The 24,632-nt window shown below is 51.8% G+C and overlaps 1 protein-coding gene across 2 annotated transcripts in view; it reads left to right on the top strand.

Annotated features, from left to right (window-relative positions):
- The first annotated feature begins 5,233 nt into the window (after positions 1-5,233).
- The window catches only part of ATL1 (atlastin GTPase 1), a 45,983-nt gene continuing 26,584 nt past the window's right edge, over positions 5,234-24,632 (top strand). For both annotated transcript variants that reach the window (XM_073350193.1, XM_073350192.1), the window contains exons 1-3: positions 5,234-5,336; positions 21,726-21,973; positions 23,202-23,336. In XM_073350193.1, the coding sequence (XP_073206294.1) occupies positions 5,303-5,336; positions 21,726-21,973; positions 23,202-23,336 (417 nt within the window). In that variant the 5' untranslated portion in view covers positions 5,234-5,302. The remainder of the gene's footprint in view (positions 5,337-21,725; positions 21,974-23,201; positions 23,337-24,632) is intronic.

Genomic DNA, 24,632 nt, shown 5'->3' with positions numbered 1-24,632 from the left:
CTGAGTTAGCCCAGCATAAAACTGGTGTAACAGGGTGATGAATCAGGTCCTAACTATTAGAGGACTCAAGCGCCCAGTGTGACTAGAAAACCCGGCAGGAGAGATGCATCTTACATGTCACCCTGAGGTTCAGATGTCTTTTTGGTGGGATCAAATTCCAGGGGTGAGTGAGCTCCACACCCAGAAGCACCCTTTCCCCTAGGCTCCCATGAGCTGGCAAAAGAGGCCCCTCACCATGCAGTTCTCAAGAGGGCAGTGGTTTCTGAGGTAGCTGGGGCCCTGATCAACTGCAGCTTTGTGGTTGTTGTGTTGATGTATCTTTCTCTCTCTGTGTGTTGGGGATCATAGAATCATAGAACTGGAAGGGACCTTGAGAGGTCATCTAGTCCAGTCCCCTGCACTCGAGGCAGGACTAATTATCTAGACCATCCCTGACAGGTGTTTGTCTAACCTGCTCCTAAAAATCTCCAATGATGGAGATTCCACAACCTCCCTGGGCAATTTATTCCAGTGCTTAACCACCCTGACAGTTAGGAAGTTTTTCCTAATGTGCAACCTAAACCTCCCTTGCTGCAATTTAAGCCCATTGCTTCTTGTCTATTCTCAGAGGTTAAGAAAAACTATTTTTCTTCCTCCTCCTTGTAACAACCTTTTACATACTTGAAAGCTGTTATCATGTCCCCTTTCAGTCTTCTTTTTTCCAGACTAAACAAACCCAGTGTTTTCAATCTTCCCCCATAGGTCATGTTTTCTAGACCTTTAATCATTTTTGCCGCTCTTCTCTGGACTCTCTCCAATTTGTCCACATCCTTCCTGAAATGTGACGCCCAGAACTGGACAAAATACTCTAGCTGAGGACTAATCAGAGAGGAGTAGAGTGGAAGAATTATTACTTGTGTCTTGCTTACAACACTCCTGCTAATACATACCAGAATGATGTTCTCTTTTTTTGCAACAGTGTTACACTGTTGACTCATATTTAGCTTGTGGTCCACTATGACCCCCGGATCCCTATCCGCAGCACTCCTTCCTAGGCAGTCATTTCCTCTTTTGTATGTGTGCAACTGATTGTTCCTTCCTAAGTGGAGTACTTTGCATTTGTCCGTATTGAATTTCATCCTATTTACTTCAGACCATTTCTCCAGTTTGTCCAGATCATTTTGAATTTTAATCCTATCCTCTAAAGCACATGTAACCCCTCCAGCTTGATATCCGCAAACTTTACAAGTGTACTCCGTATGGCATTATCTAAATCATTGATGAAGATATTGAACAGAACCGGACCCAGAACTGATCCCTGCGGGAGTCCACTTGTTATGCCCTTCCAGCACAACTGTGAACCACTGATAACTATTCTCTGGGAATGGTTTTCCAACCAGTTTTGCACCCACCTTATAGTAGCTCCATCTAGGTTGCATTTCCCGAGTGGGTATTTCCCCCAGGGCACTAGGATAGATGACTGATGGCATGACTGGGGAAGCTGGAGGATGTAGAATTAGCTGCCCCATTTAAATGATTTGATTGCAGGGACCGAAAAGTGGTTTGACATCAACGTATACGACAGTGTGTTGGCACGACTCCCCACACACACTGTGTTGTGTGTGTTTCTATCTGTCTGGGGGAGGTGTCTCCACACGGTGGTCTCTGGCTTTATGTGCTGGGACTACGTGTGTTAGAGGGCGTGGAGTTATGCTGTGTGTGTTGGGCTGTATATCTTTGAGCTGAGCTCGGAGTTGTGTGTGTGTATTGGGGTGTGTGCTGGCTGTGCCAGGCTCTGTGCACTGTGGTGAGGTGTGTAGTTGTGCACACCATTTGTGTGTGTGTTGTGCCTTGCAGTTATGTGCACTCTATGTTGTGGTATGTGCCTGTGTGTGTGTGTGTGGGCGCAAGCCGGTGAGTGCACTGTATGTGTGTGTTGGGGTGAGTGGTTCTGTGTGTGTGTGATGTGTGTCTCTATGTACTGTATGTGTGTGAGTTTGTGTTGAAGTGTGTATCTCTGCTGTGTGTGTTGGGGTGAGTGGTTCTGTGTGTGTGTGATGTGTGTCTCTATGTACTGTATGTGTGTGAGTTTGTGTTGAAGTGTGTATCTCTGCTGTGTGTGTTGGGGTGAGTGGTTCTGTGTGTGTGTGATGTGTGTCTCTATGTACTGTATGTGTGTGAGTTTGTGTTGAAGTGTGTATCTCTGCTGTGTGTGTTGGGGTGAGTGGTTCTGTGTGTGTGTGATGTGTGTCTCTATGTACTGTATGTGTGTGAGTTTGTGTTGAAGTGTGTATCTCTGCTGTGTGTGTTGGGGTGAGTGGTTGTGTGTGTGTTTTGGGGGGGTGTTTCTGTGCTGAGTGTGCTGGATGTCTGGCTCTGTGTTGTGCGGTGGTGAGTGTGGCTCTGTGTTGTATGTGGTGGGGCGTGTGGCTCCATGTGTGCGTTGGTGAGTGTGCGCTTGAGAGCTCTGTGTGTGTATTGGTGTGCCAGCGAGGTTACACTGTGTGTGTGCATCCTGTGTGTCATTGAGTGTGTGTGTGGGATGTGTGTGTTGGGACCTTTGTGGCTCTGTGTTGTGTGACTGTGTGTGTGTCCCCTGAGTGTGCGGTGTGCCTGTACTGGGGTGTGGGGATTTGTGTTGTGTGACTCTTAGTGTGTGTGTTTTGTGGCTCTGGGTGAGTGTCACTGAGTGTGTGTGATGTGCATGTAGGCAGGGGTGTTTGGCTTTGTGTTACGTGGCTCTGTGTGTGTTGGTGAGTGTGCATTGTGTGTATGTTTCGGGGTGCATGGCTCTGTGAGTGTGTTGCGGTGTGTGGTTCTGTGTTCTGTGGTTCTGGGTGTGTGTCGGTGAGCATGTGCCGTGAGTGTGTGTTGGGGGGGGTGTCTACCATCTGTGTATATGCGCATGTAGGGGTGTATGGGGCTGCGTCTGTGACTTTGTGTGTGTGTTGGTTAGTGCGGGGTATGCGTTGGGCTGTCTGGTTTTGTGTATGTGGCTCTTGGTGTGTGCTGGTGAGCGTGCCCTATGTGTGTTGTGTGGCTCTGTGTGTGCAGAGTGTGTGTGTGTGTGTGTGTGTTGGGGTGTGTGGCTTTGGGTACGTGCAGGATGTGTGCATGGCTCTGGATGCATTGTGTGTGTGGTGCTGGGTGTGTGCAGTGTGTGTTCGGTACGCATGGTGTGTTGCGTGGCACTTGATGTATGCAGTGTGTGTGGGTGTGTGCAGTATGGTGTGTTGGGGAGTGTGGCCCTGGGGTGTGTGTGGGACTGGGTCTGTGCTATATGTTTTGGGGGGGGGTGCAGTGGGTGTGCAGTGGGTGTGCCCGGGCGTGCAGGGGGTTTTGGGGGGTGGGTGCAGGTGGTGTTGGGGGGTGGGTGCACAGCAGGTGCCCGGGGGGTGCAGGGGGTGTTGGGGGGTGGGTGCAGGGGGTGCAGGGGCGGTGCCCGGGGGGTGTCGGGGGGTGGGTGCAGAGCAAGTGCCTGGGGGGTGCAGAGGGAGTGTTGGGGGGTAGGTGCAGGGGGTGCAGGGAGGGTGCCCGGGGGCTGTTGGGGGGGTGGGTGCAGGGGGTGTTGGGGGGTGGGTGCAGGGAGGTGCCTGGGGGGTGTTGGGGGTGAGTGCAGGTGGTGTTGGGGGGTGGGTGCAGGGCAGGTGCCTGGGGGGTGCAGGGGGGGTGTTGGGGGGTAGGTGCAGGGGGGGTGCCTGGGGGTGCATTGGGGGTAGGTGCAGGAGGGGTGCGGGGGGGCTGCAGGGGGGTGCCCGGGGGTGCGTTGGGGGGTAGGTGCAGCGAGGTGGGTGCAGGGTGGGTGCGTTGGGGGGTAGGTGCAGGGAGGGTGCTGGGGGGTGGGTGCAGGGGGGGTGCGTTGGGGGGTAGGTGCAGGGGAGTAGGTGCAGGGGGGGTGTTGGGGGTAGGTGCAGGGAGGGTGCTGGGGGGTGGCTGCAGGGGGGGTGTTGGGAGATAGGTGCAGGGGGGTGGGTGCAGGGGGGGTGCATTGGGGGGTAGGTGCAGGGGGGTGCTGGGGGGTGGGTGCAGGGGGGGCGTTGGGGGGTGGGTGCGGGGGGGTGCGGGGGGGTGGGGGCAGGGGGGGCGTTGGGGGGGTGGGGGCGGGGGGGCTGCGGGGGGGTGGGGGCAGGGGGGGCGTTGGGGGGTAGGTGCAGGGGGATGCTGGGGGGTGGGGGCAGGGGGGGCATTGGGGGGTGGGTGCGGGGGGGTGCAGGGGGGTGGGGGCAGGGGGGGCGTTGGGGGGTGGGTGCGGGGGGGTGCAGGGGGGTGGGTGCAGGGGGGTGCGTTGGGGGGTGGGTGCGGGGGGGTGCGGGGGGTGGGTGCAGGGGGGGTGCGTTGGGGGGTAGGTGCAGGGGGTGGGTGCAGGGGGGGTGTTGGGGGTAGGTGCAGGGAGGGTGCTGGGGGGTGGCTGCAGGGGGGGTGTTGGGAGATAGGTGCAGGGGGGTGGGTGCAGGGGGGGTGCATTGGGGGGTAGGTGCAGGGGGGTGCTGGGGGGTGGGTGCAGGGGGGGCGTTGGGGGGTGGGTGCGGGGGGGTGCGGGGGGGTGGGGGCAGGGGGGGCGTTGGGGGGGCGTTGGGGGGGTGGGTGCAGGGGGGGCGTTGGGGGTGGGTGCGGGGGGGTGCGGGGGGGTGGGGGCAGGGGGGGCGTTGGGGGGTGGGTGCAGGGGGGGTGCGTTGGGGGGGTGCGGGGGGGTGGGGGCAGGGGGGGCGTTGGTGGTGGGGGCAGGGGGGTGGGGGCAGGGGGGGCGTTGGGGGTGCGTTGGGGGGTGGGTGCGGGGGGGTGGGGGCAGGGGGGGCGTTGGGGGTGGGTGCGGGGGGGTGGGTGCAGGGGTGGGTGCGGGGGGGTGCGTTGGGGGGTGGGTGCGGGGGGGGTGGGGGCAGGGGGGGCGTTGGGGGGGTGCGGGGGGGTGGGGGCAGGGGGGGCGTTGGGGGGTAGGTGCAGGGGGGTGCTGGGGGGTGGGTGCAGGGGGGGCGTTGGGGGTGGGTGCGGGGGGGTGCGGGGGGGTGGGGGCAGGGGGGGCGTTGGGGGGTGGGGGCAGGGGGGGTGCGTTGGGGGGGTGCGGGGGGGGTGGGGGCAGGGGGGGCGTTGGTGGTGGGGGCAGGGGGGGCGTTGGGGGGTAGGTGCGGGGGGGTGGGGGCAGGGGGGGCGTTGGGGGTGCGTTGGGGGGTGGGTGCGGGGGGGTGGGGGCAGGGGGCGTGCCCGTGGGTGTGCCCGGGGCGTGCGCGGAGCCGCCGCTCACCCCCCGCGCTCCCGCCCCCCGCCGCCCGCTCAGACGCGGCGCCGCAGCCCGCCCGGAGCTCCCGAGGGCCGCGCAGCCGGAGCCATGGCCAGGAGCCGCGCGGGGAGGAACAGCTGGGGTAGGTGGCGGGCGCGGGGGGGCGGCCGGGGCCGGCGCTGCCCCGAGCCCCGAGCCCCGGCCCCGAGCCCCGGCCCGGCCCCGCCCCGCCCCGCCAGCATTTGGACAGCAGCCGGGGCCGGCGCGGCCGGGCGCCGGCTCCATCCCCCGCGGGGGTCGCCCTGGCCGGGGGAGCCGGGGCCGGCTGCGGGGCGCGGCGGGCAGGTCTCGGCTTTGTTCCCCGGCGCTCAGGCCGGGCTGCGGCGGGGGGGGGGGGGCAGCCGCAGCCTGGGGGGGGGGCTGCGTGCGCAGTGTCGGCACAAGGGGGGGCTCTGCTGGGGGGATCCCCGACACTCCCGCCCCCGCCCGGTCCGGGACCGGGGGAGGGGGGGGGTCGGTGGGTTGAGAGGGGCGGCCGGAGCCCTGGCCAGGGAGGAGGCTGGAGCTGTCCCCCCCAGCTCTGGCCCAGCTTCCTTCTGTGCTGGGGGGCAGGTCACCGGGGCTGCCTTCGCCCTGCTGGCCCCGCTCACCTCCCCCCGGGGGTCTCTTTGGCAGGTGTCCCTGCTGCACCGGCCTTCGCACAGGGGTGCATTTCTGACCCTTCGGCCTGATGTGCAGAAATGCTGAGCAGGCCCCCCCGCCCCTCCAGCTGAAGTCAGTGGGAGCTGCGGGTGCCCGGCCCCTCCCGAAATCAGGCCCTTCGTCTTCCTGCCACGCTTTACCAGCCTCCGCCATGGTAAACTCCCTAACTCAGCTGCCTCCAAAGGAAACTGCAGATTGATGTATCCCTCAGGTGCGGGGCTGGTGCAAAGCGCTAGGGGCAAGGAGGCTGCTCTGGGGCTTTCCTTCTCTAGGGTCCAGCTCCTCCTATCCTGTGCCGGGGGCTGGGATAGAGGAATCCCTGTGAAATTCCTTCCCAAGTGATCTGGGGAAGCCCCACCCTGCTGCAGATATAGGTTTCAGGGCCTACAGTTTGGGGGGAATCTCCTTGGGGGCAGAGGCTTTTCCTTTTACTCCCTCCCAGCCTCCATCCTTTCCCCATGGGGTGCCCAGGGGGTTGTAGGATGGTGCTGTGGAGGGGGCTGACTCTTCCTTCTGTGGGGGATGGAGATCTGTGTGCAGAGGGGACTCTCCGTATGGGGGGCGTGGAGGTTGGTGAGGGGCACCTTTCAGATCTAGGTCACCTATTTCAATCCGGTGGCCAGAGGCTGGAAGCCGTTCCCAACTGACAGGTGCTCAGTGGCCTCTGTGAAAAGACACCAGTGATCTCAGTACAGTTCTGGGTGGCCAGGTCACAGAGCCACCCCGCCTGGCCGTAGCTAGCTCCTCTGATGGCATTGCACTCTCAGCCGAGAGGCAAATAATTAGATGTGAATACTGAGCTCCCTGCTCCCTTGAAGTGGTCCCTGTAGCCCAGAGACAAGGTGAATGAATAGGCGCGCCCTAGCCAGGCTGTCAGTCCTGCACCTTTCAATAGGCACTAATGTCACACACCATTTTAATGCACTGTCATCCCTCTTTACAGAGGGGCACATGCTGAGGAATTGCATCTCCTCTCTTTTCCTGTTCTGGCCAGTTTTACAGAGGGGCTGGTTCTCTGGGCTCTCCTCTTCCCAGTCTGCCTCAACCAACAGGGCTTGTTCTCAGCATGGGACACCAGGTGTCCGGCCAATCTAGGTAGAATCTGTGAGCTTCATTTAGCCCTCCCGAGACTCACCCTTGGTCCAGCCTTCTCCGTGGCAGACGACTCCTCCTCTCTTTTTAGGTGGGGATGAGGGTGTCACAGGATCATACTCAGGGAACCCTTTCCAGCTGCTTCTGGGTTGTGATAAGACCCAGCACTTTTCCTCAATCTCTCTGCTGCCTGGGAAAGTCATCTCATCCCCCCCGCCTTCTTCACACCCTGTAGGACAAGAATCCCCATCTCCCCTCATGTCCTGCTGCTAACTGCCACCATGAGAAAGCACAGTGATTGGAGAGATTCTTCCTGTGCAGATTTTTGCAGCTCTAGGGCACGTAGCATGGGGGAGTTTTCACCCCCCTGGGGAATGCAGCTTTCTCTGTGGTATCGGAAAATCTGGAGATTGATCATTAGGGTTGGATTGGCACTTTCCAATCTAGCTGCCTGGGAACAGGAACGGGGCTGGGACTCAACTGTGATCAGGGAGGGTTATCGTTTAGTCACTGCTGCTGACTGGGTCCAGGGGGGGAGGAATACCCTTTGTTGAGAGCAGCTTCCACCTCCCGCCACCCCACGTTGGCTAAGCTGAGAGCGGAGTGCATTGGTGGGGCGGAGTCAAGCCCCCCTGTGCTGGAGGAGGAATAGTCTGGCAGCTGCTGCTTTCCCCCTCAAGCAAGGGTTGGCGATTCAGGACCCTGCACAGGAGAGTAAAGGAGACTCCTCCTAACACCCCATTCCTTCCTTGTGTAGCTGGGCTCATGACCGAGCCCTGACTGTTCACCCTGAGAGCGATGTCAAGGATTTTCGCTGAGGAGTTCCCTTGCCATTGTTTAATGCTGCTGGAGAACAGAACTTTTCACCCACCTGAAAGCTACTCAGTGCTAGTGGCATCTGACTTTTGGGAACGTTCCTGTGTGGCAAAGCTGGGTGAGAAGTGCTGTATTGGTTAGAGACACAAATTATGCCTTCATTCGAAAAGCTGATGGTAAGATTTCCCGTTCCAATGAACTACAAGCTTGGGAATTATTTGCTGAAGAAGCTGGCGTAACCATTTGAATAACGTATACAAATGGAGGATTTGGGCATCTGGGGAGAAAAACGGGCAAAGTCCATCAAATCAATCCTTGGTTTAACTCCAGCTTCAGGGAAGGTATCGAGACCCTCACTCTACCAGTGTTCCCTCTAATTTTTTACATCCAGGTGCGGAATGAATTTTGTTATGTGTGGCAGGCATGGGGCCGAGGGTTTCGGAGTGTGGGAGAGGGCTCAGGGCTGGGGCAGAGGGTTGGGGTGCAGGGGTGAGGGCTCTGGCTGGGGGTGTGGGCTCTGGGGTGGGGCTGGGGATGAGGGGTTTGGGCAGCAGATCTGGGGCCAGAGGAGAGGCACCTCTCCCCAGCCGCAACAGCTCCGGGGTCGGGGTCAGGGCCTGGGGCCCAGGGAGAGGCACCTCTCCCTGCGGCACGTCTGTGCGGCCCTAGAGGGAACTTAGCACTCTACCATGGGGAAGAGCTTCTGATGAGTTTTGCAATAGCTGTAAATTGTATCGCACTAAATTATTCCTATTACTTGGTGTCCCATTGCAGTATTGCACAAAAAGATATGTTATTTCCATATGTTCTTTTCACTCCACTGCCATCAGCGAAAAGAACATTCAAAGGAATGGACAGAATTAAATAGAGTTAAATAATAGATCAGATTCTTAAGAAAAGCCTCAGTCCAGCAAATCCATTAAATATGTGCTAAACTGTGAGCACGTTCATAAGTTCCATTGAAGTAAATGTGACTTAGGCTCATGCTCGAGCATTTTGCAGAATCAAGGCCTCAGCTGGGGTCTTGGAAGTTGGAAAGTACCCAGGACCATTTATGAATCTAAGGGGATCTTTATTGTAGAAATGGGATCAGTCACCTTTTGCTGCATTCCGGCGACAGATCAAAATCACAGCCTAAGAGACCCACAGAGGCTGGTATATTCCTAGACTATGATTTCACGCACACTCAGCCTTGCATGCAGATATTGCAGGCATAACTTGAGTGTTAAATGCTGGTGCTTTTTTATTAGAAGAAGGTCCCCTGAAATAAAAATGTACATTTAAGCAATAAAAACTGTGACCTGTCCCCTGCCTCCGTGATGTTCTTTGACTGTGTGAGTGGCTGCAATATTGTGTAGTCACATCACTCTTTGTAATGGCTCCTCCAATGCCAGTTTCTTTAGCCCAGCTGCCAATGCAGGAGACTGGGGCTCTGCAGAAAGCTTCTGGCTGTGTTTAAAATGTGCTTACGTGTATTCAAAAAAAAAGAACATGATTTTTAAATAGCATAAGCTTTGTTCTAGTTAGCTCCTCTTTGTCATGACTGATAGTTCCCCAGCTAACTGCTTGGTATAAACTTTCCCTTCTTGTCTCTTGGTAAAAAGATCTGTTCATTTAAGAGATTAAAGAACAATTTTAGGAAAACAATTGTTCAGAACCCAAAATAATTACCTCTCATTTGCTATCAAAACTAGCTTCCTGTAACGTACATGTACCCCTGAATACACCTCTCAACATAATACTTTCATGAAGGGTGAAATTTACCGAGGGCCAACACAAAGTTTATGGGTCGCTTGAGCATATAGTGTTAAGTGGTGGATAGACCTCACAACTGCTGTCTGCTATAGGGTGAATTTCACCCTTAAGAAAGCGCTGTATATATAAATAGCAGACATTTTTTCTTTAAGTAACAGAATACAGTCCTTGGTTGTGCCTAACTAAGGACTGCTAGTCTGAGCCCTAATGGGTTCTTTAAAACTCAGCAAGCTTGATTTGAGGGTTACAGAGGTTACATATCCTTCTTTTGAAATCTTTTGTAGTTTTCACTTGCATATGTTCAGCAGTGCTGCCTGCCACTAGGGTAAAGTCATTAGAAATCTCTGCCTGTAGAGGCTTATAATGCACTCATTAAATAAATTTTAAAAAAACCAACACAGATCAGAACATATCATATAAAGGACTCAGTTCTGGAATAAGAAAGGCCCATATTGAAATAATTCAGTGTTTATAACTATGAAAGGGACAAGCAGGTTCAGGCTTCTTAGCCAAGCTTTTCAAAATGGATGTGGACTTGTGATTTTGAGAGCCCTCAACAGGGTCTGATTTTCAGAAAGCGCTGAGAACCCATCCTCTGAAAATTAGGCCCCTTCAGGGTGTCTCAAATGCTGATCCAAGCTTTCAAAAATCATCATTAAAAAGTCTTATGATCTTTTAAGCCAAAGTAATAAATAATGAGTTCTTTTTCTTCACCTTCTGGCTTCTGGGGAGCATTAGGTCACATGTTCAAGCATTTTCCCTGCAACAATGATGGATAGAAATCTACTTCCCCCCCATGCACAAAGAAAGCTGAGATTCATAGGCAATCTTGATTCCAGCAGCAACAGCTTTAAGAAAAACACCAAATGTTGCAAGTGTGAAAGGGTGCTCGGTGGGCCAGGCAGCCTAGCAGCTAGTGCACCTGACCTCCAGCCCCTTGTCTCTCTGTCAGAGCAGTAGAGATGCCTGGTTCCCAACCTTAGGCCAGGACTGTTTTGGCTTCCACCCACATCTGGGCCTTTGCCATTAAAGGGGACATGGTAGGGGAACCCCCAGGTCCTCCGTTTCCACTAGGTCCCATCCAAGGCCCTTGGGAAGCAACATCAGCAGGGTCCTTCCTTCAGAGAGTCTAAGTGCATTACCTTGGGCTATTTCTTACCTATGTGCTCCTTCGGTTTGGGGTGTGGCCCCTATAGCCCAAACAGTCAATGCCTTAACAAAAGAGTCCAAGTGAGCAGGACCTTCTCCACCTGAAAGGGGAAGTGTGTGTGAAGAAGGCTCTGCCTTACCTACTCTGTGGTCCACTGTCAGGCTCTCCAGGGAAGGCCTGTCTGTCCTGTAGCCTAGGCTTTTGAGCTCTGAACCAGCTCCTCCAGCTGGAGCATGCTGGGCAGGGCTACCTGGGCCCGGTATTGCCTTTTAACCCCTTCGGGCCCGGTGTGGGGTTTGTATACCCCACCACAGCGAGAGTCAAGGAAAACTGCAAGAGTTGACGACACCTCTGATGTCGGGCACTCAGAGTTAGCAGGCACTCTTGACAATCCTGGTTCTTGTGCTTTCTTGTTGTTACTGCGCAGCTCCAACAGTGGGTGTTGGGGCAGGAACGTTTGGCCAAGAATTTAACCAGAATTTGGTTAAATAAATTTGGTTAAAAATAACCAAGGGCTAGTCAGCCAGCGGTAGCATGGGAAGCAAAAGGGCAGGGGCGCTGGAGGTCCATTGATTCACCTTCAAAAGCCACTTGGATCTGGAGAGATTGGGGCAGTTGGTGAAAATTGTTCCAGCTCTAGGTGTGGCAATTATCTGAGGATCTGGCCTCTTGTGGCACAGGGCACTGCCCCGCGCTCCCCGCTCTGTGGGGCTGGCCAAGCCTCGAAAACGGCTGTGGGAATTCCAGGAGAGCTTCTTGCTCGCTTTGTGGGCTTCTCCCCTGTGAGGGAGGTGTTAGCCCCATGCTATTTCTTTTTGGAAATCCTTGCTACACATACTCCTTTTAAAAAAGACATGGCAGTTCTTAGCCTAGTATAGCATGCTTGAGAAATATATGCATTTCATAGAGGCTCTGGTATGACAGTAATAAAGTAGCTAATCACAAATTTCCCCAACAGAGAAATGACTCCAGAGAGTACATTAAGGTCTGTCAAGCCGGTAAAATATATTTTCAAACAAAACAACCAATACAAATACATATTTCCTTAAAATGTATTTCGTGCCATCTCATGCAATTTCATGGCACATTTACCAAGTGATCTGGTTTATTTTCACCAGGTGGGAGGGTATTGTAACAACAAAAGGGTAAAAAGAAATCAATTAAAAACATGGAGGTTTGCTGAGAGAGGGAGAAGACCTAGTGCCTGATGGGAAATATACTCGCCAGGAGGCAACATTTGTAGAGCTGTGATTGTTGGATGTGGATTTCAGTTGTGGGGTTAGACCTAAATTTATTTAAGCAGAGGGTCCAGGGCTTCCCACAGTGATCCGAGCTTCCTGGGCAGCTCTGGCCCGGCTCCAGCTTCCGGCCTGGCCAGGGGGCAGGGCCCCAGGGGAAAGAGTAGGAGCAGGGTGTGGGACTACAGTTCCGGCACTCATGGGGGCCCCCAAATTGGCTGGGGCCCCTGGGCACAGGCCCCCGTTAATCCGCCACTGAGGCTGAGACATGGATTCCAATTAGTATCCCCAGCATTTGCACCTCAACAAGACACTACCCACTACCATGCATAGCCTGGGTGCCCCTCCTATATTAGCCCTCTGTTTCAGTGGGGTTCCTTTGATATCAGTGGGTGCCAATAAAGTCCTCTCTTTCTCCCTTGCAATGGTAATCACTGGCATTGACTCTTATTTTGAAACAAGATACGGGAGTGGCCACAATCCTGTCAGAGCCAAGGCCAAGGCTCTTTTCTGAAACTGGTTTTAGAGATTGCTGAACAGTAGCGTAGCTGGTGCCCATTAACAAGGGACAGAACCCTTCCACTGCCTCCTAGGAGGGAGATCTGCTTTTCTGTGCCAAAGTCGCCCTTTCCGGCCACAAGATTTTAAAGACATCAACCTTGTCACCGTATAGATCTCTAAAATGAGATGGGCAATGTGTACCTAGTCATGGTAGAAAGTATTCTACAACTTGCTACTGTGGTTTCAAATACCGTTCGGGTTCTGTTGATTCACGTACCGTGCGTTCCCAGTGTCTGAGCCACACAGGCTGCACAATGGCGGTTCATAGAGACAGAGGCTAGACTGTGTAGGCTCACAGATGTTAAATCACTGCACATCAGTTTTGGGCATCTAAGCAGTGTATGGTGAAACAGGCAAATATGGTGGACACGAATGGTTGAGCCAGGCTCTGGAGTGGGACTCGTGCACCAGCATGCTGAATGCCAAGTGACTATGTAACCACACGTTTTGGAACTCAGGTAGGACAAGCAATCCTGTTGTAAATCTTCTTTTTTCACTGATCCAAATTTTTTGCCATTCTTCCTTTAAATTTTTCTGTACTCAGCTTTTGGGGTCTTGTTTACTCAAGGGTATTTCTGTGTCAATCCTTCCATTTCTTGTAGAGCTTTTAGTTGCTTTGTCTGCTAGCTCGTTCCCTGTTATCCTGATATGTGCTGGGGATCCAGGCTAATGCTATTTGTATCCCCATCTGTACTAACTCTGTTATTAGAAATGTAATTTCACTGATTCAATCACTTTTACATACAGAGACACCCTTTTTTACTGCCATAAGTTCTGATACTGAGTCTGAAAAAATGACCACCATGGCTGGTGGTCCAGCCTAGATCTAGTTTAATTATTGCTACTAGCTCAGCTGTCGTGACCGCTACAAAATCAGATATTCTTTTAGGCAAATTTTGGTAGACAATATGCTGTCCCTGCTCTTCCTATTATTTTTTTTTTGGACCCGTTTGTATATATTTGACAAAAATGACTTCACTTTTCATCTGTATGCTGGTACACTTCATTTTTTATACCTGTTGTCTCCTTTTTACATGTAAGGTTGTAAAATAAATCCAAATCCACACTCAAACGTGTGGCTTCCCGTCCATTACTAATTTCCCCATGACTTGAAGTTTTGACTTTGTTTAGCTTTTCCTGATCTTTCAACACATGCGTGTACATTTTAACTCGAACGGCATGCGGAGTTCTAGAATGGTGTGCTATAGGGCTCTGTGGGCTGGTGCGACAGCGCCCCCTTTGGTCAGATGGAGTGTTGCACAGGGTTCGCTCGATCTGGCAGGGTGGCCCATCAGTTCCTCTTGCCTGAGTCTCGATGTTAGCCCCGTTCTGGGCTAAGAAGGGTGTTAGCATCAGCCTTGCTGGGGGTGTGGGTTCTCTCCTTATACTGGGGGGGCGGGGGTCAGCTGGTCCTGATACTCAGGGGAGCCAGAAACCCCTTTGGTTCTTAAGAGGTCTCCGAGGAGGAACCTAGGCCCACCCACTCCACTAGGTTCCAGCTCAGGGCCCTGAACTAGACAGGCAGAATCAGGTCTTGGTAACTCCTGCTGTGTCCTGAGCTCCTTCCTATCCCCCAGGGCTCTGTGGGCTTCTCCAGCCTGTAGATCTGGTCATCCCTGCTCTGGGGGCTGTCTCAGGGCGGTTTCCGTGCCTGTTTGCTCCTCTGGTAGCTGCCTTGTCCTTCTGCTTCTCAGCTCTTTCATTCTCCCAGCTGCTGTGAGGCTGCTCATCAGCGCTGGCCAGCAGTTCCTGCATTAACCCCCTGGTTGCCAGGCTAGCATGGGGTAAATACATCCCATGGCACGTGCCTATTGACTTCCCAACAATCCTGATATAGTTCTTTGGTACTTTCATCCTTCTAATTCCCATTAACTTTGGCCCAGAAAGTTAGGTCCAGTAGTTTCATTCATAGTGTAACTGGCATTTCACTAGCAGCTGTGTGTAGCGTGCATATGGGTGTTTTAATAAATGCACCACACGCAACTCACAGTGCCTGGGCTTGTATTAAATCAGATTTTTTTCAGTTCTGATTTTAATGCTGACCCAAAAGCTTGGCAGCCATAGTCAATAACTGGGCTGATTGAGGCTCCGTATGCCAGCAGCCGTGCTTTCTTCTCTGCCCCCACCCCGCAGTGAGTCCCAGAAATACTTTTCAGTCGACTGATCCTTCCTTTGCATTTATCTTTAACATACTCTAACTCTATATAAAATTTTTCCAAAGTAATTTGGTATCAAATATTACCCCACGGAATTTAAACCTTCTAACTTTATCTATTTGTTCTCCATACTGATACAGTTTACATCCTTTTGTAGCTTTCCCTTTCACAGGCGCCCGACTTTACAAAGTGCTGGGGGGGCGCATGACCCCCCCCCGGCTCTGCCCCAGGCCACACCCCCATTCCATCCCTTCCCCCAAGGCCCCACTCTGCCCCGCCTCTTCCCGCCCCTACTCCACCCCTAGACCGACCTCTTCCCACCCAGGTCTGCCCCCTCCCCCGAGCGCGTCGCATCCTCGCTCTTCCCCCCTTCCCCCAGAGCCTCCTGAATGCCGCAAAACAGCTGATTGCGGTGGGCGGGAAACATGGGGAGGGAGGGGGAGGTGCTGATCCACGGGGCCCGCCGGTGGGTGCTCAGCACCCACCATTTTTTCCCTGTGGGTGCTCCAGCACCCACGGAGTCATCGCCTATGTTCCCTTTTGTAAAGGTCAATTCTTTCAATTTTAGTAATGGAGGACTTGAAACCCCCGGCATTTTCCCAGTCTGAAGAAACTTGCAATGCTTGCTTGATTCTCTTTTCTGCCGCCTCAGTATTCCTGTTCCTAAGCCACAGAGCACAATCACCTGCCAACTGAGTGACACTTCCCCAGCATTTATTTGTTTGGGAAGATCATTTATCATAATATTAAAGAAGGTTGGGCTGATAAGCCTTCCCTGAAGTGTGCCATTTTTAATACTATATATATTTGGCATAATGACAGGTTTCAGAGTAGCAGCCGTGTTAGTCTGTATCTGTAAAAAGAACAGGAGGACGTGTGGCACCTTAGAGACTAACAAATTTATTAGAGCAACCAAAGCTTGAGACCGTCAAAAAGAGAGCTTTACCAGCCAGTCCTTTCCAACTTTCACAACCACCTCACTGCATCCCCCTCCCTGAGGGAACTGAGCAACTCAGCTGTCCAGATCACCCACCCCTTTCTCTTCCTCCTCCCCGCACACTGTCCAGTAGCGTCTCAATTTAATCTTCATTTTCACCATTTTGCTTAAACTTCCAAGCAGGCTGCTAAAATGCAGGATTCTGGGCAAGCATCCTTCGAGGAACAGGACATGAGATTTCTGCTACCACTCAGCTCTGCCATAGGCTCAAAACGAAGCTGCCTCTTCCAGGCCCTTGAGGACTCACATTACAGTAGCTGACTGGCTGGCTTGCTTTGTGTTCGTTCAGCATGAGCAGAGTGAGCAGAACCCCGGCCGCAGGAGCAGGGCTGAGTAAAACACGTGCAGTTAAAATGGGGGTAGGCCAAGTCTGAGTAAGAGCCCTTCATTGATGTCGTTCGTAAGGGCCAGACTCCCTGTCCTAGAGCCTGAAGTCCTCTCCAGAAGGATCTTAGAGAGATCACACCCAGGGGGAGGAGTTTAATTTTATTCCCCATGACCATTCAGTCCTGGGCCTGTCTGGTGAGGCCACTCTTAGTAACACAGTGGTGGTTTCTCAGTGTAGACAGTCTGGATAAAGACAGTTTCAAAGAGGACTCCCAACCGTCATTGCTACTGAACCGGGCAGGATTCAGACTAGTCCTCGTGTGTGAAAAACCTTGTGCGATGAGCAGCATGAGGCAGGAGTTTCATGTTTGAGTTCAGAGGAATAAAGGCAGACTGATGAAGTAGTTCACTGAAGTTCCCCCCCCCCACGCCCCACTCTCTTTGCTTATTTCCAACCAACTTTCCAGTCACATGATTCAACTGACAGGAGGCCAGAATAGGAGCCCTAGGTTCAATCCATGGGCCGACCTCCAGTTTTGCTAATTAGGTTCCAAAGGCAGAAGGCCCAGTCCTGCAAACTCTTACTTCTCTGAGGAAGGGCTTAGTCGTGCAGGCAAGGACTCATGTGAGTAGCGCTTGAAGAGCAGACGTGCGCCCACTGGTTTTCTAAGAGCCTGGCTGCGGAACCTTTACTCACGGGATCCATCTCTACTGAGACCGTTCCTGTCAGTACGGGCTGCAGGGCGGGGCTCTTTCCCAAGAAACACACAATGCTGAATTGATTACGTTTGGCTGCTTTCCAAAGACCCATTCCTGTAATATGATCTCTCATAGCTGCATGCACATGCCAAGCTTTTGCCACAGTGATACACAGTTTGTCTAGTTTTCTCGTCTGCAGACACTGCATTTGCAGCTGCGTGTCAGCATTTCGGAGGAATATGGAGCGTGTTACATTTTAGTTTATTTTGATTTGTAGAAGTTCCTAACACAACTGAAAATGGATCTTATTTTTTTCCTTAGATTTACAATAATGGAGCAGCAATATAGCCCATTCTATGGGCTGAGTAGGTGAACCAGATATCTTTCTTGCAGGCTGCATCTCTTAGATGACATCGCAAATATGGCTCTGCTTAAGTCTCAGCTCCTTCATCTTCCCATATTATGTCCTCCTCTGGGAAATTAGGCCTGACTACCACCTGGCTTTGGAGGAACTTGTTTTAGTCACATCAATGGTAATTATAATATTAACAAGAACGGGGAAGTAAGTCCTGGCAGTTGACTAATGAACAGCTTGACAAGTGACGCAGTTGCAAGGGTGGCCAGCGAGAGGCTGACCCGTACCACAGAGAGAAGAGTTTAGCTTGAACATCAGCAAAAACAAAAGTGCCGTTAGGGAAACTCAGCTCTTTTTCCTTTACTGCCAGAAATTAATTTCGTGGAGGTAGATCTATGAGATCTTGGAAACTGGTCTATGCCAAAAAGACCAGTTAGAAAAGTGTGATTTCTAGCAACACAAAACCAGCCTACAAAATAACATTTGACTCACCAATCCGGTAAATAATCAGTATCCTCCAGCGAACAGGTGAAAGGAGTTCTCTAGGGTTCATAATAAACAAGGAAGTACTTACAGTTTTATCTTTCAGGTGATAGGAACAGAGTGTTACTGCTGAAATTTGCACACAGAAGCACTTGATATAATCTCCATTCTGTACTCAGATCTACAGAACAATGGAAAACCAACCCAGGCAGCTCTTGGCACCTAAGTAGAGACTCCGTACTTTGTCCCTGATGTCCAGAAGATCTGCAAAGGAAAGCTCTGCACACTTCCCCAGGTGTTTCCTGAAATACCAACCATGCTGTCTGGCCTGGCACTTCTGAAGTATCCACATGGGCTGGAGGATCACTCTGACTTCTGGTGCTAGGGAGAAGGAGAAGGCGGCAAGTGGCCGCCTGATCTTCCCCGTTCACAGCTCCTGGATCAAGGGACCCTATTGGAAATCCCTGTTTCAAATGCTTCATCTGGACTCTGCTGGTTTCTACTGGAAACCAAGACCCAACAGCCCAGTTATACACTGTTTCTTTATTCCAGGACCTAGCTGCCATATGAAACCCATAGCAACAAGTTGCAGTTTTCAATGGGACTTTCCACCCTCTTTCTAGCAGTTGGACTCAAGGGAGGAGGAGATACTTTGGGCCCAATCCCTATTCGAGGAGTAGGATTGGACAGGGGGGAAATTTGTCACCCAGTACCCCCAGGACTGGCAGGGGAGGCAGCTCATTCCTTGTCAGCTTGGGGTCCCACAATTTGTAACTCTGGGCCAGTTACTGACAAGGTCAGTCAGTTGTCTGAGCTACAGCTTCACTTGCAAGACACCACCTCCATCGCTGGGCTTAGCACTTCCCCCTCTGGTGTGACAGGGCCTGAAGTAAATTAGCCCCACTCCGGAGGGTGTTTGTCTCCCTCTCTGGGTTTATTTATCAGTGTTTTCAAGGTAGGCCTGGGGCTGGCCCAAGAAGCACGCCTCCGCCAAACAAAATTCACAAACACAAAACAAAGAGGGTACCTTTTCCTGCCCCCTGTTTGGGGAGTGTTGTCTTGTTATTGGTCCTGGGGTGTCAGTCGTTCCCCATAACAGGCACTCAGTTTTGTTGTTTCCTCTGTAGGGAGGAGAGCAACCTCTCACCCTGGAGAAGCCTATCTCCCTGCTAACACTAGCCTTGCAGCAGCTCGTCTCTCCCTCCTCTGTCTCACCAGAGAAGGAGTTTTAAAGGTCTCAGGCAGCCTTTGGACTCATTGACTTTAAGGCCAGAAGGGACCATCATGATCATCTAGTATGACTTCCTGCATATTGCAGGCACAGAACCTCACCCATTCCTGAAATAGACCCCTAACCTCTCGCTGAGTTACTGAAGTCCTCAAATCATGGTTTAGATCATCCCTGACAGGTGTTTCTCTAGCCTGCTCTTAAAAACCTCTAATGACGGGATTCCACAACCTTCCTAGGCAATTTATTCCAGTGCTTAACTACCCTAATAGTTAGGAAGCTTTTCCTAATGTTTTACCTGAATCTCCCTTGCTACAAGTTAAGCCCATTACTCCTTGTCCTGTCCTCAGTGGTTAAGGAGAACAATTTTTTCACCCTCGTCTTTATAACAGCCTTTTTTGTACTTGATTACTATTATCCTGTCCCTCCTCAGTCTTCTCTTCTCTAGACTAAACAAACCCAATTTTTTCAATCTTCCCTCATAGGTACATGTTTTCTAGATCTTTAATCATTTTTGTTACTCTTCTCTGGACTTTCTCCAATTTGTCCAAATCTTTCCCAAAGCATTGTACCCAGAACTGAACACAATACTCCAGCTGAGCCCATATCAGCGCGGAGTAGAGCAGAAGAATTACTTCTTGTGTCTTGCTAACAACACTCCTGCTAATACATCCCAGAATGATGTTTGCTTTTTTTGCAACAGTATTCCATGTTGACTCATATTTAGTTTGTGATCCACTATAAGCCCCAGATCCTGTTCTGCAGTACTCCTTTCAATGCAGTCATTTCCCATTTATTTATTTTTTATTTATATCTAGGGCACAAAAGAAGTGGGGGGTGGAGGTGGAAACAAGACAGCCTTTTAGACTTTCTCTCTAAAGAAGCCCAAGAAGATTTTTTTCGGCCTTTTCCAGACCATCTTTAAGCGTGTGTAGACTGTAGCTCCTACCTTTTGAAATCAATGGGAGCTGAGCACTTTTGAAAATCAGGCCACTTTTATAGGCGCCTAAGTGGGGACTAGGAGCCTAACTTTAGGCCGCCATGTTTAAAATTCTTGACGCAAGGGCATTAGAACAGCCCATACAACCTTAACCACGAACTTCTCAGAGAGGTATGGAAGGACGTTTGGCTCACAGGGTCCTTCCCTGCTATCCAGGAGAATTTACGTGACCGGAGGGCTGTGGCAATCACCCCAGATTTCTTTCTGTGGAGAGCACCCTGTGGATGGTGAAAGAGGAGTGGCCAATAAGCTTCCATCTCACCATGGCCGTGTTCTCTGCAGATGGCTGTCCTGATAATGCTTCCTTCCCCTGAACTGCTGGGCATGTGCAAAGCATCTCGAGCAGACCGTTAAAAGCTTGTATTATCTTAATGCCATTGTCTTGGGGATGGTGTATTTGGCGTGCTGCCATTTATCGAGCCTGCCCAGAAACGGTGAGTGCCCGTGTTTCTTGTTGAGCGCCTCGGCTGCAGCACGACTGGCCTCATCAATTCTCCATCTCTCCAGTGGGTTGTTAATCCCAGAAGGATAGTGCAATGTTGCAAGGCTGGGTGGTGCTCAGAGCTTGGCAGTACAGATGAAATTCACCTCTGTACACAAGGCCCATGCACTACGTAAGTCCTGCTGTTTCAGAGGCTGAAGTGGGACTGTCCAGGATCTGAGAAGGGGGGAGACCAAAAACCACACTAACAAAAAACGTGTCCCCTTTAAGAAGGCCTCCAAACCGACCCCAGCTGGCAGAGTTCCTATATCTAGGCTTCCTCCCTTTCCCATAGGCATCAGGTCGGGAAAGGAGCCATCTAATCCAGATCATAATAAGGCCTTTACCGCAGAGCCTTGAACCAGAGCAGCCAAATTTATAGTCAGAAGAAAATGAGGTATTTAGGACCCAGGTCAGGCGAGTGGCTGCTGGTTCCCTCTCCCATTCTCAGCTTCCTTTTCCTGGTATAGAGCAGGGCAGGGTGCTCCTTGATTGCGCCCAGACTGTCCCTTAAAGGTGTAATCCACCCCCAGCACAGGGACTGAAGTGATGCATGTGCTTTGCTAAGGGCATTCTGCCCAGGGCTGAATTTCATTGCAGAAGAGTAGCACTGGGTGGCTTTTATTAGAATTTACGTCACGTCTGAGCAGCTATGTTCCTAACTGTACTGGAGGAGATTTCAGGAGTGGTATTTGGTGTTTGGCAAGCCTGGCAAAAGTGTATTGGCCCCATCCTGGCATCTTTTATAGATAGGGCCCTACCAAATTAATGGCCATGAAAAATGCATCAAGGGCTGTGAAATCTGGTCTTCCCCCATGAAATCTGGTCTTTTGTGTGCTTTTAGCTTATACTATACAGATTTCATGGTGGAGACCAGTGTTCCTCAAATTGGGGGTCCCGCCCAAAAGGGAGTTGCAGGGGGGGGGTCACAAGGTTATTTTAGGGGGGTTGTGGTATTGCCACCCTTATTTCTGCACTGCCTTCAGATCTGGGTGGCCAGAGAGCGGTGGCTGATTACCAGGCACCCAGCTCTGAAGGCAGTGTCCCGCCAGCAGCATTGCAGGAGTAAGGTTGGCAATACCATACCATGCCACCCTTACTTCTATGCTGCTGCTGGCCGCGGCTCTGCCTTCAGAGCTGGGGTCCCGGCCAGCAGCTGCCGCTCTCCAGCTGCCCAGCTCTGAAGGCAGTGTCACCTCCAGCAGCAGCATAGAAGTAAGGGTAGCAGTTCTGCAACCTCCCCTACAACAATGCGACCCCCCCTCCCCATTCCTTTTTGGGTCAGGACCCCTTCAGTTACAACACTGTGAAATTTTAGATTTAAATAGCTGAAATCGTGAAATTTATGATTTTTTAAAATTCTATGACTGTGAAATTGACCAAAATGGACTGTGAATTTGGTAGGGCCCTATCTCTAGCCAATGAAACACAGTTTAATTTCTGAACATGTTGGTACCAGCTCTTGGGTTTTTATTTATTTATTTTTACAAGGTGGCTTTTCAGAAAAGAATTACGAGTGGAGCTCTGAAGAGGAGGAGGCTGTGAAGAAGGCAGGGCCAGTCCAGGTGCTCATTGTTAAAGATGACCATTCCTTTGAGCTGGACGAGGCCGCGCTGAACCGCATTCTGCTCTCTGAGGCCGTGAGAGATAAAGAGGTAGTTGCCGTGTCTGTTGCTGGAGCTTTCAGGAAAGGAAAATCGTTCCTGATGGACTTCATGCTGAGATACATGTACAACAAGGTATGAGTACAGCCATGATGTAACTAATGCCTCCTTGTGCCGTCCTGGAGTCTTGGTGTGTCTTGCTGTGCAGGGTTTCTCATTGCCCTGGTATGATTCCTCCCACCCATGCAAACTGGAGAGGGGTCTGAGCCTGCATTCACTTTGGGGGCACTTGAGCCCCCCTCTGTAATGGGTCCCCACTGGGATTTGAATTCCCCGTGACAGCAGGGGAGTTTGGATTCAGGTCTGTATGCAAATCTGAGCTCCGTGATAGTCTGGGCTCCCAGCCTATGAGGCATTTTTCTGGAAGGCTGGTACCCCTCCCTAACTAGTGGGCTGGTGCCATCCCAGTGCATGCTCCCTGCTGGGCGGTGCCGGTTACTTTGGTGCAGCCAGCAGGGCCTCAAGATGCACTATGTGCTGGAGCAGAGAACACTGTGGCGGCTGCCCACTGGAGCTGCCAAGGGACCTCAGGGCTGCCCATCCCTGTGCCAGCTTCCACTTTCTCCATACTCTTGCCCTGGTAGGGCGAGTCTTTAGGGATATGAGCAGGGGGACACAGCCTGTTGGAAGGGGGAGTAGAGGAAGGAGGACCTCCTGGAAGATGGGTCTGGGGTAGGGGAAGAGCACAGCCATCACTCTAAGCCCAAGGAGGAATGGTGTAAGTTAGAGCACACCTCAGCTGTTCTAAATTCCTTTGGGGTCAGCTGGTGCTTGAGCAGGGACCCATAGCTGGCTCCCTGCAGCTCCCCTGTGCCTGACATCGAAGGGGGCGCTGTGGAGAATCTGGCCCTTAGTTGTCATAAGTCCTGTTGTATACTTGCTACGGTGTAAGTGTACCACTGCCCGCTACTGGACAGAATCAGTACTGCTTAGGGGCATGCAGTCAGTACCATACTGTTGTTGGAGAATCTCGGGTGTCAGGGGCCTGTGATTTCGGAACAGGTGGATCCGAATTCTGTCCAGTCTGGGTTCCGACTGGGCATGGTGTGGATCGGCGGCAAGCATGCAATCCTTGATGACCACCGCTTTGTCACAGTGATTGGGGAGGGGCTCCTGGATTTGGGCCCATCCTTCAGATGCCTCTTCATGTCCAGCGGATCAAAAGAACTGAATGGGGAGGCCGTGAAGTCTTTGCTTCCTGGTAGGAAACATCCGGCGTGAGTAACCATAGAATGGAGGCAGCATAGGTGAGAGAAGAACCCGGGGCGTGGGCTGTGGTGATCCCTTCTCTCCCCACTCCCAGGAAACCATTGACTGGCTCGGCGATTACAACGAACCGCTGATGGGCTTCTCGTGGCGAGGAGGGTCTGAGCGGGAGACAACTGGCATTCAGATATGGAGTGAACTCTTTCTTGTGGACAAACCAGACGGTAAACAGGTATGTGGGGTGCCCGGTGCCAGCACATCCCTTTTGTTCGGGGACTGCCTTTGGGTTCCCATGCCCCGAGCTCTAACATAGCTGCTCTGCTTTTTCCTAGATAAGCATCCCTTTAGATGGTCTTTGGTGCCATTTGCCTTAGATCTCAGCAATTGCTAATGCACCCATCACTACAGTATCTAAATCTCTATCCAAAAGAGCAAGAACGGTCTCTGTTCCGTGTTCTATCTCTACTGCTTTCAGGAGTCCCATGGCTGATCAAAAAAGCAAACAGAATGTTGGGAATCATTAAGAAAGAGATCAATAATAAGACAGAAAATATTCTCTTGCCTCTATATAAATCCACACCTTGAATACTGTGTGCAGATGTGGCCGCCCCATCTCAAAAAAAAATATTGGCATTGGAAAAGGTTCAGAAAAGGGCAACAAAAATGATTAGGGGTATGTAATGGCTGCCGTATGAAGAGAGAATAATAAAACTGGGACTTTTCAGCTTGGAAAAGAGTCGACAAAGCGGGGATATGATAGAGGTCTATAACGTCATGACTGATGTGGAGAAAGTAAATAAGGAAGTGTTATTTACTCCTTCTCATAACCCAAGAACTATGAGTCACTCAATGAAATTAATAGGCAACAGGTTTAAAACAAACAAAAGGAAGTATTTCTTCACACAACACACAGTCAACCTGTGGAACTCTTTGCCAGAGGATGTTGTGAAGGCCAAGACTATAGCAGGGTTTAAAAAAGAACTAGATGAGTTCATGAAGGATAGGTCCATCAATGGCTATTAGCCAGGATGGGCAGGGGTGGTGTCACTAGCCTCTGTTTGCCAGATGCTGGGAATGGGTGACAGGGGATGGATCACTTGATGATTACCTGTCCTGTTCATTCCCTCTGGGGCACCTGGCATTGGCCATTGTTGGTCTGACCCAGTATGGCAGTTCTTATGATTCTTGGGTCCAGGCCCCTTGCAGAATACTGCTGCTCTCCTGTAGGACTGGCTGGAGAATGGCACATCTTCACTCACTAGGGGCCCAATCCAACACCCAGAGAAGTCAGTGGGACGCGTCTGTGGGCGTTGGGTTGGGCCCTATACTGGGTGTGGGCATGCTGCCATATTTGGCTCCTGAGATATGAAACGAATGGGATTCATAAGACAACACATCCATGGCTACAGGAAATGGTTTTAAAAAGTTCCTCCCAAAATGAAGGCCCACCCATCTTTGGGCTGGAATTAATGAAGCTTAGTTAGCTGTGTTCTCTTTATAACCTGAGGATCGAAGTCTCTGGGGATTG

This window comes from Lepidochelys kempii, chromosome 6, assembly GCF_965140285.1.
Source record: "Lepidochelys kempii isolate rLepKem1 chromosome 6, rLepKem1.hap1, whole genome shotgun sequence".
Classification (NCBI taxonomy): domain Eukaryota; kingdom Metazoa; phylum Chordata; order Testudines; family Cheloniidae; genus Lepidochelys; species Lepidochelys kempii.
The sequence above is the reverse complement of the archived record's forward strand: the minus strand, read 5'-3'. Positions and strand labels throughout refer to the sequence as shown.